Raw genomic sequence first — 21,065 nt, forward strand, 5'->3', positions numbered from 1 at the left:
CTGCTGAGTTCCTTGACACAAGTGTTTTGTTTCCACAAGCTCCCATGGCCACAACCCCAGCCTTATCCATTAGCCCTTGACACCTGTCCTAGAGCTGGAAGATGGAAATGTTGGCTGGTCTTAGGACATCTCTGCACCTTTCCTGATTTCTGTGCAATCATTTGTTGTTCATGGATTAGGTCAAGTAGCTTTCTCTTTCTGCCTGAGCCTTAGAAAGGTGCTGAGTTTTTACAGAGCTGGCATACAATTTGCAAATGCTGTCTCTGCTTCCCTGCCATGTCCTTCCCAGGACATCATGTGACCCCTGCCATTAACTGGCCTCTACCCTAAAAGCGTTTTTTCCCTGCTGCCCTTACAGGAGAGCTGTTCACAGGTTGAGTAGCTAGAAGCTTGTTTTCTGATGCCAAGCCTAACTGAACATGCATCTCCCTAGCTCCCTGGTGCCTGTCTTAAGTTTCTGTGTGTCTCCTGGCTCCATGGCAACATTTTCAGGCTGTCATCAGAGCATTGCTTGGTTGCCATTATGATCAGCTAACCATGACAAGCTTTTTGAACGTCTGGTTTTCTGTTACCCTGGTCATCCCTTTTCTGCATTCATTATAGTTGGAGGTCTCTTTCCTGAAGATGTACAACAAGCAGCATGCACATCACTTAAGGCAAATCTTCCTAGAGATTTCTGTTAGTGATCTGTAGGGGAGTAACTTTTCTGGTACATAAATTGATTTTATTTACCTTCCTTGTGGCTAGTAATGCTTCTGTGGCTGTCTAGGATAGCCAGCATACAAACAAATTATGAGTTTCCCAAACTATGAGTTTCCAAATTGCTGCAAAAACCCCAATTAGTTCTTAGAGCACACTTAGTAATTTTTTAATCCAACGTGGAGCCTGCACTGTAGGCAATCAGCAGAAAAGCAAAACCTTTCCAGGCCTTATCCATTTCACCTTCCTCCAAAACACTGAGGCAGAGTCCTGGCTTTTCTAAGTATGAGAGAATCGGGAAAAAATGCCACACAGGCAGAGGTAAAGGCAAGTACTGCACCCACGAGGGCAGGGTAGTGCCTGTAAGACTTTTGGGGGGATGCTTTTTCCTGGAGTAGGCTGGCTTAAGCTGTCCCCACTGTGTAGACACCCTGCTAATCTTTCTGCAGCTCAGATATCTTTCCCAAAAGGGTGATGTGTAGTACACGTGAGAAGACAAGATAATTTGATGCTGTGATAATGTGAGCACACAGGGAAGTGGGAGACTTACCCTAAAGCATTAATTAAATGTTTTGATTAAATGCTTGCAAAAAATTTCACAATGCTTCTTTAGACAGAACTTGTTGTAGGAATGTAAAGTGTTGTTATAAAGTTATTTCAGGTAATTCTATTTGCATCATGTAGCAGTTGAAGTTCTAGCAACAGAAACAGGACTTGAATGACACCCAAATCAGTAAGATAAGGATTACAGATAATGATTTGCTGCAGATGCATACAGAAAGAGTAAGAGATGACTGAGGGGTTGTTTTTTCAGCATGGGAGACTGTCAATAATCTTACTTAAAGATTATGTAATCTATTCAATAACTTATTTTTTTTTAGATAGATCTCCTTCAGACTACTCTCTACAGTGTTATCAGCATGAATGCCCTCAGTGCTTAAATTAATTTTTTCTGGTAGGGTGAGCCTTTATCTAGTCCAGGCAATGTGGCATTACAGGTTAAAACTCAAGTAAATTTTGTTGCTGTTAAATAACAGACACTGCAGGAAGATAGATAGAATGGTCCCTTTTCGATAATCCTGTTTTCCATGTAAATCCAAACTAGGGAGGAGGTTGTCTTAGATGAAAACAAATTGGGAAGAGCTCTTGGGCTGTCTGATCTCTCTTGTCTGCTTTGCAAAAAAGAATCAGATTAATGAATGTAAACAGATTAAGGCTAAACAAGGGAACATATCTGAGGGGCATCAGAACTCTGCTGACACCAAAGAACTCTATGGAAAATCAACATTAAGGGCCTAACATTGCTGTATTGTTTTAATTAATGGGAGCAAATAATGGCTTTCAGAGAAGTCCTGAGTGCTGGCAAGAGAAGTGTGACTTTCCAGGGGGCAAAAAGACTTGAGGGAGGTGAGAAGTGGCTTGAAGACCCTGGCTTTAGGCAGGTGTTGCTTGGGGTGGCAGTGACTTGTGGAGTCCTTTAGCACATTGGCTCACATGGAAAGGCAAGCAGCGTGGGGCCTCTTTGGGCACAGTGTCTGATGCAGTTAAATCTACCTAAAACCATCTCTGCTATTATCCTACTGTGTCTTATATAGAAAAATAACACTGAAGAAAAAGGAGAATGTACACAGACCAAGTAGAGACAGAGATTACTAAGGTTCAGAGAGATGAGAATAAGAGAGAATAACAAAAAGGCAGTATGTCTGAAAAAGGAGGGGGAAACATGGTAAAAACAGAAGGAGAGACGGGGCATGGAAGGGAAAATGATTGATAGAGCAATATTAGACCCTTAATGTTGTTTTACTACTGCCCCCAGCAAACTGAGAGCAAGATGCACTATGCCAGTGCAGCAATGTACCACTGGTTCCTGAAGTGACAGCCCTTCTGCCTACTGATCTTTGTAGAAGTGTCATTTTAGGTTTTGTAAGAGACAGTAAATAAGAAGTTGAAGCGTGAATACGAGAAGGGAAGGGAGACTGTCAAGAACTTGGGGGGGGGGGGAAAGGGCACTTACAGCTTCTGTTCAGATCCATTTTCTCTTTCTTCAGTGCCAATTGTACCTTTCAACAAATACCAGTTGTCAACAGAATTTGATGTTTAAATACTGCTGGTTGTTACAGACTCCCAGCCTGTGCTGACATTGGAGGACAGTGGGTTTCTGCTTTCAACATGAAGTGTATCTCTTTAAAAATGCCCAGGTTTTTCTTGTGGTGTTTATTACCTTGTTTGACTTTGAAGTTCTCGGAGAGAGGTTTCTGGGGCAACCAAGAGGATGTTTGATGTGGGCTCTTCAAGACCAAACACCAAATGTGAATGGAAGTAATAAGAAATATTATGAGATCTGAAACCAGTTCTTCCCAATTTTCTAATTTTTTCAATGTCTGGCTGATTTGTCTAGGAATTGACAATTTCTGATTGAAGCTGTTTTCTCCCTTCTTGGTGTATTTATAAATTCTAGCCCCATGTGTTCCTTCTGGATCTATTAAATTGTGAGTACATTTTGTAGCTGTAGCCTTTTACCTGGGGCATGTTAGGTCTCTTCTCTACTCATCACCAACCTTCTTGAATTTTTTTGGCATTCAGTTATCTTGGAAATACCTATGGCTCTGTAAAATGTGGTTTACATCAATTGTTGGTATCAGACATTGTTGCATGGACAGACCCGTATATATGACAAGGTTGTCTTAAGCTTTATTTCCATATAAAACAAAGCTTAAAATTAGAGGTGCAGATGGTGGGGGCCCTGATTTCTGCACCCCCCCACCCCTGTCTTCCATAATGTAATCAGCTGAACAGAGGTTTAGCATATCTCAAAGCAGTATTTCCTTTTGAGATGGGTGAGGCAATTAAATGTGAGCAAAAAAGAAAGCCTGGAGGGAGCTAATGGACATTGCTCCTTGTTGCCATGAAAGAATGGCAAGATAATTATATGAGATATGGAAATGTCTCGTTGCAGTAGTAGGTGATACAGGTCATCTCGCAGAGTCTGCATGCTCCCAGTGAGCTCATGCCATGCTCCCAGGGGTTTGAATTGCAAAGAGGCAGGTGACTCCAGCTGCTAGCGTGTTCCCAATTGATGCAGGAGTGTGCAAATCTATGCAGGTCCGTCATCAGCTGCTCTCCTCTGAGTGGCTGCTGAAAAGTTGTGCACGCGCATGTGAACTTTCTAGGCTTAACCTGCATTAGAAAGCCTGTGTGCATGTGTGTAAGCTTTCTGTAGAGCTCTAGAGCATATGTGTCATGGGTGGTGAGACCAGAAAAGCAGATGTCCTGAACATGCCCCTCCTACTTGGGGATTAAAGATGCTCAGGGGAAGGCAAGATAGAAGCTGAGAGACACGTCCCTGACTTGCTGCCGGAGACAGCAGCTTCTGCAGCTTCAATGGGCCTCTGCTCTTCCGTCAAATAGTATCCTGCAGCTCCATTTCCAGCAACCATCCCCTTCTTTTGGTTAACCAGAGAGGAGGAGGATGGCCTATGCTGAGGAAGACAGGTAAGGTGCTGTATAGTAGGGGGTGCACAGACATTCAAGCTGGAAGGGGCTAGCAAAATTGCATCACTTCTTCCTTGCCTTGTTTTCCTCTTCTTCTTACTGGGCACTCCATAAATGTCAGACAACGGCTGCTCAGAAGTAAACATCTTATTATTGAAGAGGAATCTGGCCATCTGCCTCTGTCAGGTGCTGGTATTATGAAATATGGCAATGAGCAGATGACCTTGGGAGAGTTATGGGCCAGAAGAGGCAGATACTGTGGTGTGGAGAACCATACACTGCAAAAATGTATGGTGGTATGCCCCTCTAAAATGTAACACTTTATTTGTTTATTGGGATATGCCTGCTTTGCAGATGGATTTGCTTTCAATCAACCTAGAAGCACAATGAGGGTAGGCTTTTTTCATGCCATAAAAGATCTGTCATCAGTGGCAGTCCTGTGTTTTGCTGCAGACATGTTTCTCCAGTGGATGACAGCAATCACAATAAAAAGGATTGTGCTTTTAGCTGATCCTGTGATTTAATCCAGAGCAATGCTACTGAGCACTATTATTAGGCGTGTCTCGTTGGAGACAGAGTAGCTATAGGAGGCTTTGTGCTACTTATATTCAGGCTGTCAAAAAGCTCGCACAGACCTCAGGCTCATGCAGTTCCATGCCAGACATCACATTTGGTGACCCACCGGTCAAATTCCCCTTCCACTCCCACTAAGCAGGTATCTCCTTTGCATTCAGAAATTATCTGTGCCTGCCAGTCCTCTTTGATGCTGTGTGTCTAGAAGATTTCTGAAAACTTAATATCACAAGCAGGGCACTGCAGATGAATTTTGGCATCATTGTGCTCTCGGCACTGGGGACAGCTCTGACCTGTCCAAAGCCTTTGGGATGGAGAGGGCTCTGCAAGGCCCCTGCACACACGTTGAAGCTCCTTTCAGGCAAGGAGTTACACAGCACAGGAGCTCTAATTTTTTGCATAAGAAATATTTTAACATCTTCTGTTTAGAAGGAAAAAAAATTCCCTGAATCTCAGCATAGCTCAGTCAATCCCAATGTCTTCAGCAGACAATGAATGGGATTCATCCCCCACTCCTAACATTCTGGGGATATAGCAATAATATTCATTCTTTAATGCTATTTTGCAAGGACTTATTTTTTTTTAATAATTAAAAAACGGGGATTAATGGTCAAGAGGAAGAGCAGATCCTGGTGACCTCATTCTTTTCTTATGCCTGTCACAGGTACGTCCAAAGCTTGGATATTATGTTTAAATTCTCATGGTTCCCTCTAGGATTACTGTTATTCAACAGAGAAATTGGGAGAAATCGTTCATTAATGTATGTAAAGCACTTGTAAAGCTTTTGTCTGGGAACAAGGGATAATATAATCGGGGATAGGCTTTGTTAACATCACTTCCATAGTTGTGCTTGTTTCAGGAAAACCGGGAAAATTCAACACTATGTTATGGTAAATAACTTTCTCATTTCCAGACTTTTCCTTTGAAAAGTATTGCAGCTAAGTATGAGTCTTCATTTTAATTCATGCACATAGAAGTTAATTCTTATGGGATTGCAGGTTTATGACAGGCTCAGGTATTTTCGACATCCTAGTTTGTAACTAGGAATGTAAGTTTGATGTACCAGACATTGGACAGGACTCATAGCAGGAGCTAGACGCTAGGAGATGAAAAAGCTCACAGAAGATACCTGTGCAATAACTACCTACCTTGTCAGTATAAAGGAAAAAAAACCGAATTGAGATCCTTTATTTGAGTATTTTGTTATTTCAGTTAGAGGAACCAGTTGTACGCTGTCAGGTCCTCTTCATTGCTGGTCTGAGACATACTGGAGTGTGCAGCACCACTTTGAAAGCTTTGCTGTATGTTCTTGAAGGCTTCAGACAGCAGAATCATGACATGACTAAGGCTTGCACCTCTGGAAATAAGAGGCTTGATTTAAAAAAACCAAACCTAACATATTCATGAAGCAAACAGTGACTGCTTGTCAGCATCTCCAGTCAATTTTACATCATCTTCAACCCCACAATGTCGGATTCTCTCACCCCTTAATAAGCAGATCAATGTTTCACATAGAGAACCTGCTGCCCCTACCTGTGTTAGGTCACTCCGTGACCCAGTCCTATACCACATGCAGTCATTAATTTTACTCATCAAAGGTAATGATTGAGTCGCTATCAAGAAATACTGTTGGTACCCTTTTGAGGAGAGTTTCCAATCAACCTTGGTATTTACTTTCAGAAAGTATCTGTATTGTCCTATTGGAAATAGGATTATGGGATTATTCTTCTATTGATTTTGTTCCAAAACTGCGATTAATGCATCTGATGAATACTGGACTGACAGGCCTAAAAACTGAAGTACTTTCCCTTCTGTGAGACAGACGCACAAAAGGCAGTGTAATGCCAGCTTCTATCCCACCTTCTGGCAATGTGCCTCAGAGCTGGATAAGACATTTTTTTTGCCAAGGTGTTTGAGCAGTTCCCCTCTTAAATCAAACAGCATAAACCTAGGAGCCCAAATTCCTGTTTTCAGTTGTTTTGGTGTAGACTGATGTCATTGGGCCTCTTGCCTAGAACTAGACTGCAGATGTGACCCACTGCCCACCCTGTGGGAGAGAGGAGGATTAAAAAAATCTCCATTTTTAGCCTTCTGTAATGAAACCACAAGGTATTGAGAAGGTGGATGTTTAAGATGTGTACCAGCCCCAGAAGGAAGCACTTGGAGCTGATAGCACTCAGCACCTATGGAGATTGCCTTATCCATCTCTGTAGATGATGTTTGCCCCCTGTCCCGCTAGTCTACCTATTGCAGAGGACAGTGTCTACTCCCTTGGCAGCACAGCATCCCAGCTGTGCCATATGGGTGGCCTTGGACTTCCATCCTCTTGGATTCCCCCATCAGAGGCTGGACATCCCCAGGCACACACACATATAGGTTGCAATTTCTCAGTCTAACTGTGCTTTTGCATTCCTTTAACTCAGGAGAGATCAGAGCCCACCAGAAATAGGAGCTGGTTATGCCTTGTGACACTTCTGTGATCTGGATATCATTGGCCATTCTTCCACTATAGAATGAAACCAGCAAAGAGGATTCAAGTTATTTGCCTGTGGCCAGGAGTAAAATACATGACATTATAAGGGAAACATTGATAATAACAGCGAAGCTTTTATTATTTTAGTCTGAATGAAATTTCTTTTTCTTTGCAGCTTTTCAGGACTTTTGTCCTTTGAAGCTTGTTTTTTGGATGGGTTGATAGCCTCACTGGCCTGTTCTCCTTCTGCAGAAATAGCTATGAGGTGTATAAGGAAACAGCAGATTGGTTACGTGCCCATTCTGTCCAGCGCCCGAAGACTGCCATCATCTGTGGATCAGGACTGGGAGGTCTGGCCGATGCATTGGACAACAAGACAGTCTTTCTGTATGAGGACATCCCTCACTTCCCACGGAGCACAGGTTGGCACAACCCAGGGTGTCAGCATCCCATCCATCAGCAGCCTGCCACAGAGCCTTGCGGAGAGATAACTCAAGGCAGCGTGCACCACCCGTGTTGGTCTGCAAATCAGTCCAACAGTGGTGTAATGTGTGTTCACAGTAAAAAATAATAATAAAAAAACCCAAACAAACAAACAAAACCTCCAAAAAAAATAATACATAATTCTGTGCTATGATATTTAATTGACTCAGCTCTCGGTTTCACAGTGCTTGGTCCCACTGTAATGCATAATCATCAATGGACAAATCCCTCTGAAGTCGAAGACCTTGAAACCTGTAACTAAAATGACACTCTACTAATTTCCAGTTGCAGGGCATGTTGGCAGATTGGTGTTTGGAGAGCTGAACGGGCAGCCCTGCGTGTGTATGCAGGGACGTTTCCACTATTATGAAGGACACACTACCAGCGCGGTGAGTTCTCCTTAAGAAAAATCATTCACGTAAGGTGAGGTATGTTGTAAAAGATGCAAAATTGACCACTTGCTTTAATATCCAGCTGCAGGAGTTAGCTCTTGCAATGAATCTTGCTTAGATATCAGATTTCTCTCCAAAAAATAAAACTGGGAGCTCAAACCAAGAGGTAGTCAGCTTCTGGTAGGTGAAGCTGATGCTGTGCAGCCATGCAAAGTGGCTAGTCCTGCTGTACTCACAGGGGAAAATAGTGTATCATACAAGGCAGATTAATTTACATGCTTTTAACTTGGTCATTTTAATCATTATTTAAATCAGCAACCAGGAAACTTTGAGTGATAACAATAATCTATTCTAATCTTCTTTTGCATTTGTATAGTTTACAGCTTTTTTTTTTGGCCCTCAAAGAATTCATTGGCTAATGTAACTTGGTATACCTTCCCAGTTAACATATGGAAGTATGTTATTATTTGTGTTAATATTACCTAACATGCACATATATACTTTTCAGTTTGAAAAGACCAATAATATTTATATACTGCCTGATAGTGTTGTGGTTTTTTTTTTATTTTGACAGCTTAGAGATTTTATTTGTGTAATACTTGGCACTGCTCAACTTCTTGTAGAAAAAACAAACTATTTTAAATGCACTTGATAGACAAACATGTCTTGATAAACTTAATAGAAAAACTAGGTTTATCCAGACATGTTTTCCTATTAAACTAAAATTAACTCATTTCTTTAAGATATTATGTCCATAGGCAGGAAATTTTCTGCTCACAGCTTCTTCAGCATTTTAGAGGTAGCAAATATCATCCCAATTCCTTCTTGACTTCTCAAAATTAAACTTTTAAATTTTTTTCTAGTTTCCGTTTGTTCCTTAACTTTGGATAAGTAGGTCAATGAAGTGAACTAACGTGAATAAAATGAAAGTAATAAAATAACCTCTCTGCTTCAGTAAAATGCAGCATTACTGTAAAAAAACTGGTTTATCAATTACTCTCCAAGTCCATGTGCGTAGGTAGTTACTTCAATCAGCACAGTAGTTTGATCTCTGCAAGACCCTGACAGCGAGGAAAAATTATCTGCATATTCTTTGTACCGCATTTATTTGACCTTAGTGCAACTGTAGGAAATGTGGGTTTGGATTTTAATGGTATTTATTTCAAGATTAGGTTTTAATACGTTTTAAAAACATTTAAATTCTATTTTAATTAGAGGAATATTTAAAAATGGAGAAAAAGTTGTTTCAACTCCTTGTAGCCTCATACAGACCCTTCTCTGTATCATGTAAGCTGTCCACAAATTGCAATACTACAAGTGTAGCAGTAGTAGCTGTCTACTAATTGAGATACTCATTGTACATATGCCTTTGGCTCTTGCAGGTCACCTTTCCCATCAGGGTCTTCTTTCTCCTGGGGGTGGAGATCTTGATTGTCACAAATGCTGCTGGGGGACTGAATCCCCACTTCCAAGTGGGGGACATCATGTTCATAAGAGATCACATCAGCATGTTTGGCTTGGGAGGGCATAATCCACTGCGTGGGCCAAATGATGAGAGGTAAGGCATCAGCTCCATGTTAGCAATTAACCCTTTCTTCCCCCAGCCACAGGCTGGGCCTGCCAGTTGCACCTGATGGCAAATATTTACTGAAAGGTAGAGTTTGACTCCAGGTACCCACGAGGGAAAAGTTAAAGCAAAGCTGTGCGCACTGTGCCACCTGCCCTGCCTTCCCCAAGCACCCTTCCTTGGCTGTTGCTTACTCTTACAAGCCTATAAGGAATTTACACGCAAACCTGCAGAAGGTTTTGCTGTATAAAAGTAGGCTTCTGATCCTTCTCCTAACATGGCCAACCATACCATCTGCTAAAGAGACCTGCTGCTGTCTGTTCTTGTCAGTCTTTCTCTCTGCTAGTTCCTCTTATTTGAGCAATGTGGTGAGATGCAGTGTCTCCAGCCTGCATCTTTCAACAGCTGTTTCTGGTGTGATGGAACTGATACAAAGAGGCCAGGCAGTAAGTTGACAGTGGAGCAAAGATAAAGCCTCTACATCTCCCGATAACCACCCTTGTATCCAGCCCATTAAACTGGGGTGCCTTTGTATTCACTTTGTATGGGTGCATCATGTATTCAATGAAGGCATCAGCCTGATGAGAGGTGGTTGTCTTGGAAGCTTCTTGGGAGACCTCTAGATCTACAAGGTCTGCTAGCTGAGCTGGGAAATCAGGCTTCCTATACCAGCTCTGTAGCGGAATCTTTACCTTATGGATGGTGCACAGATAGGCTTGTAACACACCCTCACCCCTAGTTGCCACCAGACATAGAGTTGCTTTGAGCAGGAGGTTGGATTTAGATGACCTCAGGGTTCCTTCCAACACAAATGGATCTGTGATCCTAAAAGCCTTCCCAGGCACCATCAGACTGGTAGGGTGAAAGGCAACCAGCACCAGCAAGGTCAGAGCACTGAGAAGGGGACATGCCGGATGGACCAGTGTTTACAAAAAAAAAGTCCCTTGACTCTCTGATGGAGATAAAAAGAGTGTGAGGACACATCCATTGGAGATTCAGGGTGAGCAGAGGAGAGCACGTCAAATGTCCGGAAAGTCAACATGGAAGCAGTAAAGATTCAGAACTACCAGGAGCCTTATGGTGGGAAAGAAAGAGGCTGGATTGTGATGAGGGGATAACAGTAGCAAGAGTTATTTCCTACTTGAGCTGGCAGGAGGGAAGCCAGATGAAAGCCAGGTCTGTGAGGCCAGAGGACAGGCAATAGAGAGGTGGTGAAGGAGGTGCTAGCTTGTGAACAAGAGTGAGTTTAGATGACAGGATGGTGAAATCTGTTGTTGGCTTGGAACCTTCATCTTGAAAAAAGGATGTTTGCAGGACAGGTGTCTGCACTGTCTGGAGATCCTTCCAAAAGAAAGTTCTGGTGTGAGAGTAAGTTGGGCTGCCTGGCTTCCAGTTACTGTTGGTTCTTTCCTGATGTGACGCCAGGCCTGGCCTCTGCTTCTGAAGAAATCTGAAAGGTGTTAGCAACTGTCTCGGGGGAAATAAACTCTTCTGCAATTCAAATGGCAAGAGGACAGTACCCACCTGAGGCAGAATATCTTTAAATCTTCATAGAGGTTGGTGTGGGTTGAAGGAAAGAATGGTTAAAAAGCACCGAAGCCATATGGAGGAGTGTTTAAAGCGCTCTGGACTTGCATACTTGCTCTGGAACAGGAGGAAAAATGCCAATCAAACAGTAACTCCATCTGGACAGCATTCAAAGGCAGCATAGCTGTCTCATTGCCTCCCAAAAGCAGCTTCCTGGTGAAGACTGCAGTGCTCTGGGAGGTGACTTTTGTACTGCTGACCAAGGCATCAAAATGGGCAAAAGGTCTGTATGAATCAGCTCTCAAAGTACTGCAGAGCTTTAGCTGAACAAACTCCTCCTAAAATCCAGTCCAGCTCAGTCACCAGAAAGGATATACCTAAGCACAACAGAGTAAGACTAGAGGCAATGAAGTGATGTGAAAAAGGAATATACTGCAAGAATCTGAGGACTGAATTTAATAAATTAGAGGTTGGCTTCTGCATTGCTGGCCATCCTTCAGGAAAGAGAAGCAATTTTCATGGTGATGAATACTGATTACCTTAAACCAGATGGGAAAGCTTGTTTTTTATTTATATAATATTTAATGTTTATAAACACAAGCCACCTACCACCCTAAACATTCAGCTGGAAGAACGTGTAAACAAGCAGGAGCTTTAATAGCCTAGATGAGGGAACTTATCCTGTCCTACTGAACTGCGTTGGTGAACATGGCTGAGAGTTTATTTTCCAGATTTCCTCAGTGGCAGTGTACCAGTCTTTGCCATCTGCTTCTGCTCTCCTGAGTCAATAGTAGGATTCCCTCAGTCAGGAACAGAACTGAGCTGTTATCTTAAGACAAGATAAGCAAGCAAGAGACCCAGCCTTGAAGCAGAAGGTGGAGGCTACCTAAAATATGGCCCTGGAGCTCCAATGTGTGCTGCTCTCCCCATTTCCCTGCAAGGGAGAACACCTAGAATGGGATGCCCTTGCCTTAACATGGACATCTAATACCATCTGACACTCTGCTGAGTATCCAATACCCATTCTCTTGGGCTGGCAGATGCAATATAAGACCTATAGGATGTGTGCATGCTCTGGACAGGCAGCAGAGGGGCAGGCAGAACCTACTGGGGCATCTCAAACGAGCCACTGAATTGTACTTCTGTCCTAGAAACATGTCCGAGCTTGTGTTTGGTGTGGTCTTGCTGTGCCAGGAACCAAGTGCAGAAGTGGATGCTCTTTCCTGGGTTGTATTTTCTGACTAGCAAGCTTTGTTCATCTGCCTTCCAAAAACAGTCATTCCTTGAGGCCCTTCAAACTGGTCTCACATAGACAGTAAAGGGAAAAGACTCAAATCTCATGTGATTTTTCCAGTGCACCCCACTCTGTTCCTGTTTCAAGCATGTGGGTGTTGGTGCGGGTATAGGACACCCCTTGATGCTGTGGTACAGGGCATCCCTGGCCGTGAGCCTGGTTAGTAGCTGCCTGCTGCAATGAGCCTTAAATGTAGTAACTGATGCTCCCTCGACCTGCCTCACCAGGGTGGCCTCTGGGTGCTGCAGGGAGCCTGTCTGCAGGCTGTTGTGCAGGAGAAGCCAAAGGCATCAGCTGTCTGATGGATCATGTTTGAAAGTCACTGTGGGCAGCTACTGGGGAGAGAGAGAACTGGCCATCAGTGCTCCCTAGAGACAGGAGTCCTTGGAAAGACTGTTCCAGAAGGGTTTGTGTGGTAGGAAGGCAGTGCCGGACCTTCCAACAGCTGTAACCTGTGTGCTGAGGGTTTCTAGCAGAAATGTCACAATGCAAGAATTATTGGACTGCATCACGGACTGCATCCGTGACAGTCTGCCCATAACACTTCCCTTTTGTCCAGAGGATGAACATCCCTGAACTCTGATGGAGGGAAGGTAGCGGCAGCAATATCAGCATGGCTGTGCCCTTTACTGCCTTGCAGGTTTGGAGTGAGGTTTCCCTGCATGTCAGATGCTTATGAACAAGATCTGCTCGGCCTGGCAATGGACAGTGCGCAGGAGCTGGGCTTTCTGAGCTTCATCCGAGAAGGAGTGTACTGTTTGCTGGCTGGTCCCTGCTATGAAACCATTGCTGAGTGCCGCGTGCTGCAGGCGCTGGGAGCAGATGCTGTAGGTAAGCTGCCCAGGCTGGGCTGGTAGGGTTGATTGGGCACATGGATTAAAGAGTCCTGCTCAAGGCTGACTTTCTTCAGTCTTTGACTCTTTGAGTCTCCTGGGCCTGAAGAAAAGAGCTCTGTATATTTCTGCTTAGCTCTGCGGTGGCTTAGTGCAGCTCCTAGGATGGGTCTGCAGAAAGTCTCTGTGCTTGTGGCTGCCCAGGACAGGGATCCTGGCACAACGTGTTTGTTTCCCAAACGCAAATGTCCCATGCTCAGATGGCTCGACTTCAGCAGGGCTGATTGGGGCCCAATCAGAAGTGAAGTCCTTTTCATTTTTTTATTGTTTTTGAAATTTTTTATTCTGAGACCATAGGCAGTAAGAGTCTGGATTGTTTAGAGATGGTAATTATGGATACCTTCCCAACTGCATATGAGGAAAGTAAGAGTCATGATCCATATGATTCCTCCAGCTTGATCCCTGGCTCATGGAATTCTGTTCGTTAGCATCTACAGATTTACTGTGTGTGAGGAAAGGAGCTCAGCTCCCCACAAAGCCATTTTTCTTTGCAGCAGCTTTTTTAGCCAAGGAGAAGAGCCAAATGACACAGCACACCAGTGTCTCTTAGCAAGGCTGCAAGCAGTCTGACACGTCTTGGGGAGAGAGAGAAATCACACACAGGAATCAGATGTGGGATGTTTATTGTGCTGAGCAGAGTTGTAACTGTAGTGCTATAGCTATTGCAGCCTCACAAATATCACAGCCTGTAACTATTGCACAGCTCAGAAATAGAGTTGAGGGGGGAATGAGACAAGGGCATGCATCGAAGATAGGATCATGGTTTGCAGCCTTAGAGAGATCTTGTTTTGGTGTAAATCCTGATGACTCATCCTGGTCCTTTCTCCCCTGCCATAGGCATGAGCACTGTCCCAGAAGTAATCGTAGCCAGGCATTGTGGCCTCCGAGTCCTTGGGATCTCCCTCATCACCAACAAAGTGGTGATGAGCTACAACAGTCAAGAAAAAGCCAACCACGAGGAAGTCCTGCGCATCTCGGTGGTCCGGGCTGAAGTCCTGCAGAAACTAGTCACACACCTCCTTGGCAAACTGCGGGAAAGCACAAACTCTGCATGACCTCCAGCCATTTATCATTCATACAATAACGAGTGAGCACTAGCGGGTGCTGGGGGAGAGCTGTTGTTGAGGCTGTCCCCTTCTGCTCTTCTGATTTTGAATAGACCTTTTGATCTTTGTCCCGGTGCTTTAGCTGGTTACGTACAGAGGTTTGCTTTTGAATTTTGCTAGAACGATCCCCTTGTTAGTAGCCAGTGACCAAAACAGCTTTCTGGCACTTAGACAGGGTCTGACCTCTGGCAGATTCCCAAACCCATATGTCAGCAATGAGCCCCTTGGTACTCTGAGCTCCAGCTCCCCCTCATTTTGCTGCAGTGTTCGGTGTTTCTCACCAGTGGTGCTGCCTCTCTCAGCACAGCACCCTCCAGCTCTGAGTCTCTGCTCCCCTACTGCACTGAGCCCCCAGGCCATGGGCCAGGTGGAGAGCTGGTCGCAGGGCTCAGTGCCTGCTGGGCATGTTTTGGTAGGGCCTCATCTGAAGCCCAGTGGAAGTCCACAAAAAGCCTGAGTTTTGGGTGAGGACCTGGCTGTGTAAAATGGGCTGGACTAAAGATGAGACCTGTCTGGAACAAGCAATGCTGCAGAGCAGGTGAATTGTGATTGGCTTTACAGCTCGGAAAACCCCTGCAACCCCATGCATGGGGTTGTGTTCCCTTACCATCCCAGGTGTCCCAGAAAGCCCTCTCTTTGCACACAGCCACAGAGCTCGGGAGCTGTTTGCTGTGATGCGGCATGCCCCCCAGCACCCCCTTGCACCTCCCTGCTCTGTTTTCAGCCTTGAATCACTGTTGCTCTATTTAATAGTGGGTGAAAGAGCAGCTCAGATGGCGTGACTTGTCCATGCACAAGTGGCCAAGCTGGAAACAGGATCCAGGTCCAGCTCTGCCTGATTTTGTTCCTTCTGGTTCTCTGATCTCAGAGATCAGCAGCTTGAGCCACTTGCACTGGAGACCCAGTTACCTCTTGGTGTCCCAAGACAGAGATATCCGTTTGACTCGGTGTTTCAGCCCAGCTTTGCTCTGCTGCAGTCCCTGCAGCAGATATTAGAGCACCAATGGTTTGTGGAGGTTAGTGATGTGAAATTACAGTGGAAATTATTTTGGAACAAGTATGATATTTTTGTGACTTTCCTGGTTCTCTTACATGAAGAAGTAGAGCCTAGCAATGAGTAAAGGGTAAAGGGGAGAGGCCATCATGCTCTCTTTCATGAGCATGCTGATGGTCTGTCAAGGAGGGGTGAATATTCACCAGAATGGTCTGTTATTCATTGTTTCCCAAAGGTCAAGCTGAGCAGAGAACGCAGCTGGATGTGAAACAGTGACTGTAATTATTAGGTAACCTTTTTCCATTCATTTATCTTCAAGTTCTTTTAAAGCACATCACTGTCACAGCTAAATGTTTTCGGTTGACATGGTGGTCTGAACTGAAGACACCCAACTGGTGATGGAGAGCTCCCAGTCTGCCTTCCTAAATTTAGCTGATCAGTTGTTTATTCTTGATGCTCGCCCTCCGTCGCAGCCTTCAGCCTTCCGTGGCATTTCTTCAGCTCTGGGTGCAAAATGACGTTGTGGCCTGGTGAGTGTTTTCTGGATGGGTATTTGCTTGAAGCCCTTCATGCTGGAGTTGCTGGTCTCAACTGCTGTGCTAATGGTGCAGATCTTGCCACCAGGAAGAACAGAGTTGTGCTGTGCATGTTTTCCATGAAACCGTAGCACTTCAAGTGTAGGAGTGACCACCCTGTCCCCTTCTCTTCTCCTGGGCACATTTACTTGTGGTCAGTCCCGACAAATATTTACCCAGCCTGGTCTCAAGGACCTCCTGGAGGAGGAGGATTTGTTGCCTGTGCTCTGGCAGAATTGCTTGTTCAGCAGCTCCTGGCACTTGGGGGAGCCCTCAGAGATCCCAGCTTTTTCCATTTGGTGGGTCTGGCTGTCAAGACAGTCTCAGGGTGGTGATACGCAGAGGGGAAGATTCCAGCTCCTTTTCCCACAAGGCTGTTGCCTTTTCAGATCTAGCCAGGGGTGAAGTGCTTGTCAACAGTGGCAGCAAAGCAGTGAAATGTGAAAAGTGGCAGATGTGCAGAACAAGAAGGAACCACTTCTACCTGCTCCCTTTTCAGGCTTCTCCCTGTATGGGCTTGTTACAGGGCAGAGAGAAAAAGAAAATGCCTAGAAAATGGTGCTTTGCATTTGTCTAATGCTTGGTGTATACAAAGTCTCTCAGCTGAGTGGAAGCCAGCTGTGCAGCTAGCTGTAGCTAGTGAGCAGCCAGAGCAGCTCAGGCTGGGATTTCAGCAGACTCCAGTCACTAATTGGACTCAGGTTGGACTGCAACGTGAAGGGAGGCATCCACAAAACCTGCTGGTGCGCTGGTACTTCTCAGGCCAGGCTCAGGGTGCTGAGGAGCCTGGCAGCAGCACCTGCTTCTGCTAGGCTGGGTCTGCTCCTCTCTCCAGCTGTGCCACGGGCAGAGGGTGAAACCTGTGCCAAGCACTTGTATCTGAGTACAACTGAAAAACAACATAAAACTGAATCTGCAAGTCACCACGGAACTAAATCTTTGGCTAATTGTGTCTGTTCTTAAAGAAATATTTTTCTAAATAGCATTTGGACCCTTAAACAGTGGGGGGGCTCTTATTCCTGCTGCCCAAGGTTGACTTGGATGGCTCCAACTTGGCATGAACATCCTGATTATTGTCTCTGTAAATGACAGGAGGGAAGATGCCCTGGGCACTTTGGAAAGAATCTTGCTCAGGCTTTGGGAGAGAGGGGGAATACAAGAGCGAGTGGGTTTGTCTGGTTTTGGAAATACTTTTAATCCAGCTTCAGGGTTTTGTGTAAGGAAGGAACTGGGAGAAAATAAAACTGGTTGTGGACATCTGGGCACTTTGCACAGGTATTTTGTGCTGACCCCACTAGGCTGAGCAACTCTCGGGGCAAGGCAGGGGGGAAACAAGAACAAAAGGGTCTCAGCTAACTTCTGCGCAGCTGAAAGGTGCGATGGGCTGTGGTGGTGCCAGTGCAGCAGCCTGTGCTGGAGGCAGGACGTGGTTTCCTTGATGCTTTTATTTAGTGTTCTTGGTGCTTTCTGGGAGCATCCATGGCTGAAATGAATAGACTGTAAGACAACCTCAGCTTGCTTTCATTCCTGAACTGCGCCTCTTATCTCTGTCTGAAACTGTGGTTGCAGGGATAATCTGGAAGACAAATGAAAAGCTAAAAAAATGGCAAGTGGAAAAAGAATGCCAAATTGCATGACTGCTCCTGGCACACTCAGTGCCGTGGTTAGCAGTGAACTCAGCTGCCATCCCCATGGCAAGGGCACGCAGGGAGGACCTGTGCTAGTGTGGGACAGAGGTGGCACAGCTGCTCTTTCATTCTCTCACAGCCATGGGTTCACAAGCCAGTCTGGCCCATCCTTTGCGCCAGCTCTTTTCCTTGCTCATCAGCCCAGAGAAAACTCTTCAGACCATGGGGTCCCACTGCTTCTAGTCCCCGGAGAAGATGGAGGTGTTATATTGACACCCTCACACATCATTCACATGCAAGTGTGATGTCAAGAAAAGAAATCTTGATATAACCCTTGGATGGACCATATCATGAGTTTGTAAGTAGAGATCTCTGCTGTTGTCTCAGAAACAACCCTGCAGCCTCCCCCAAAACACCTGGTGGTGTGACCCATTCTGTTTCCTTTGCAAGGCTTGGTTTCCCAGACTTTCTTTTACATGAGATTTGCTGTTTGCACTCTTTTCTACATAAAAGTAAACCAGAAAGCTTTTTAAAAAATGTGTTCTCTGTCTCGGCTCAGCAGCTGAACATATGCTTTGCCTTCAAGTTATCAACATTCCCTCAGACATTTCTCTTTACTGAAAACCGGCAGTTGAATTAAGGGGTTTCTGCTATGATAGTGTTCATGGTTTTTTTCCAAAAGCTTTAGGTCTTCGCTGCTGGGAAGAATTAATCTCTTCCTGCCCCACTGAATATGTGGAGCAAGGGGGAGTGATGTGGTGCAGGTGCATCAGTGGGCTGATCCTGGTTTGTCGCTGAATTAAAGCCTGACTCTATATGCAGCGTGATGGTCTGTTATTTCCAAAATCTGATGGCACTTTTAGATGGGAATCTGTTTAAGAGCCGGGACATAGGTGAAAGCTGGAAGGAACCATCCAGCCTTTTCTCCTGCAGAGGGTAAGTCCCCTCCTGCCCCAGCTCTGCCCAGACACCCATGCTGGGGGATGGCTTTGAAGAGCAGCACAGTCCCCACTTGCTGATCTTGGCTGAAACTTCACAGCCTTCTCTGAAACTCTTGTTCTTAATCTTAGCAAACCCCTTGATGGACTAACAAGCCGTTCTTGCCCCACTGGGTGCTTTGCAGAGGCAGCATTTCCCCAGAGATGGCAGGGAGTGGGTTCAGGGCGCTGCCGGGGCCCATGTTTTGCTCCCAGGTGCTGACTTGGAGCACCCTCGGGTCCTCATCAGTAGAGAGGAGGGTGTCCTGGGGCAGTGTGACTGTGAGGGGCTGCTGCCATCCCTGCATGAGCTGCGGCTCTGCTCCCTGCTGTGCGAATGATGGACCAGTGACAGGGACCTGACACTCGCCTGTGCCTCTCCTGCCCCAGCCCGGGGGTGCGTCCCTAACCCCAGACTGCGCAGGCAGCGAGTGTCCCTTCTCAGCCCCTGGGAAAGCTTTGTTCTGGAGGGAGTGGGACAGTGAAGCAGTGGGCTGTGCTGGGGAAATTGTGCCCCAATAATGGGAAAAGGAAGCTGTTCTGGGGACTCATCTCCATGCCAGACCCCAGGAAGTGTGAACTGAATACCTAGGATGGCCGTCTGTGTCTGTGCACCTGAAGGCCGCCTTGTGCAGCGGGGAGGAGGGACAGCCATCCTGCTGCTGTGTCCCAGCACAGCCTCCTCATGTGATGCTGGCACAGCATCGTCCTTCCCATGCCGGGAGCCCAGCATCCTGCCCTCCCCCAGCTTCCCTGGCATTAAAGCCCTCTTGAGGCCATGTCCCCTGCACCGAGCTCCCCCAGCCTGCTTCCCTTGCACCCCACACACACTTTCTCTCAGCCAAGAGACAAAACCCAGAGGCACCAGCCCCGGGCACGATGGGTAGCCCCCTGGTAGCTGCCTGCCGCCAGCTACGTCCCTGCTCTGCACCCGTCTAAACTTCCCTGCTGCCTTCTCATCTTTAATTAAGCACTTCTATCCGCTGAGCCTTCTCGCTGGAGCTGAATTATATTTTTTTTTCCCGTAGCCATGGCAACGCTTCCCCTGGGCAAGCTGAGCCGGAGCCGGTGACAAACCTGACATGTGGCTGTTTGTTTGGGCCTGGAAATTTCCCTGCCGTTTGGGAAAACTTGGGAAAAGAAAATCCATTGATGAGCAGGCAGGCAGCAAAGGGAGCCGGGGTGAGAAACTTCCCATTTTGGGCTCCTGCCCCTCCAGGCTGTCCCCCTCCAGCAGGGATGGCAAAGCCTTGACCCAGGGGTCCCTTGGGTTTTCCTCCAAAAGACGGGTGTAGTGTCTGGGTTTTGTGTCCTTACCCCAGCCATGGGCCACAGGTGACAGCCCCACTGTGGCCATCGCAGGTCCCTCGGTGGCAGTGGCCTGGGGCCTGGCCTCCACCCTGCTCCTCCTGCCAGGACCTGCAGCTCCTGAGCGGTGAAGCTGCTGTCAGGGGGACAGTGACAAGGTGCACGGATGTGGTGACGCGGGGCAGGAACATGGTGACAGGGGTTGGGCTGGGTGATGTGTATGAGGGCTGGGTGACACAGGATGGGATGCAGGGTCTTGGGGAAGGGATGCAGTGACAGGCAGGAGGAGGTGGCAGGCCAGGGCAGGGTGACAAGGCAGGGCTAGGTGTCAGGACAGGGATAGGTGACGTTAGGCAGGGCAGGTGACATGGGGCAGGGGTAAGTGATGGGGTGTGTGGGTAGGTGACATAGGGCAGGGATAGGTGGCACGGGGAGGTGGTGGGGCAGGGGCAGGTGACATCAGACAGGGCAGATGACATCGGGCAGGGGTGACGTTGTGCAGGGCAGGTGACGTAGAGCAGGGGTAGGTGACAAGGTAGGGACAAGTGGTAGGGCACAGGCTGCGACCCACAGTGCCCAGTGCTGCCCATGCCAGTCCGGGTGTGCCGGTGTCCCTGTGTGTCCCCCCCGGTGCCGGTATCCCGGTGTCCGTCCCCCCTGTGTCCCCCATGGTGCCGGTATCTCGGTGTCCCGGTGTCCTTGTCCCCGCGGTGCCGATGTCCCACTGCCGCACCCCGTGCCCAGCCGGTGTCTCGGTGTCCCTGTTCCCCCCCACTGGTGCTGCTGTCCCGGTATCTCTGCCCCCCCGCCCCGGTCGCCCCTGCGGTGCCTCCGTCCCAGTATCCCGGTGTCCGCGTCCCACCCGGTGCCACTGTCCCTCTGTCCCCCCCTCCCCAGCCCCCTCCCCCCCCCCCCCCCGGTGCCGCTGTCCCTGTCCATCCCCGCTCTCCCGGTATCCCGGTGCCCCTGTCCCCCCCGTACCCCCCTGTCCCCCCCGGCCCCGCGGTCCCCTCGCCCCGGCCGGTGTCCCGGGGCAGCGGCGCCCCCTGGCGGCGACGGGCGGCTGCGGCTATAAAAGGCGGCG

The 21,065-nt window shown here is 47.0% G+C and overlaps 1 protein-coding gene across 1 annotated transcript; it reads left to right on the plus strand.

The window, feature by feature from the left end:
* The first annotated feature begins 2,694 nt into the window (after positions 1-2,694).
* PNP (purine nucleoside phosphorylase) lies at positions 2,695-18,518 on the plus strand. Its single transcript, XM_056360561.1, has 6 exons — positions 2,695-4,191; positions 7,490-7,659; positions 8,006-8,109; positions 9,495-9,670; positions 13,141-13,331; positions 14,231-18,518. Exons 1-6 carry the CDS (start codon positions 4,169-4,171, stop codon positions 14,446-14,448), a joined length of 882 nt encoding a protein of 293 aa, XP_056216536.1. The 5' UTR covers positions 2,695-4,168; the 3' UTR covers positions 14,449-18,518.
* Positions 18,519-21,065: the final 2,547 nt, after the last annotated feature.

This window comes from Falco biarmicus, chromosome 15 (assembly GCF_023638135.1).
Source record: "Falco biarmicus isolate bFalBia1 chromosome 15, bFalBia1.pri, whole genome shotgun sequence".
In the NCBI taxonomy this organism is placed as follows: Eukaryota; Metazoa; Chordata; class Aves; order Falconiformes; family Falconidae; genus Falco; species Falco biarmicus.

Bases quoted from the DNA above. Each gene is read 5' to 3' on its own strand.
- PNP (XM_056360561.1), top strand. From the start codon at position 4,169: ATGGCCTATGCTGAGGAAGACAG. The intron at 8,110-9,494 runs GTGAGTTCTCCT...TGGCTCTTGCAG, and splicing joins AAGGACACACTACCAGCGCG to GTCACCTTTCCCATCAGGGT. The intron at 13,332-14,230 runs GTAAGCTGCCCA...CCCCTGCCATAG, and splicing joins GCTGGGAGCAGATGCTGTAG to GCATGAGCACTGTCCCAGAA.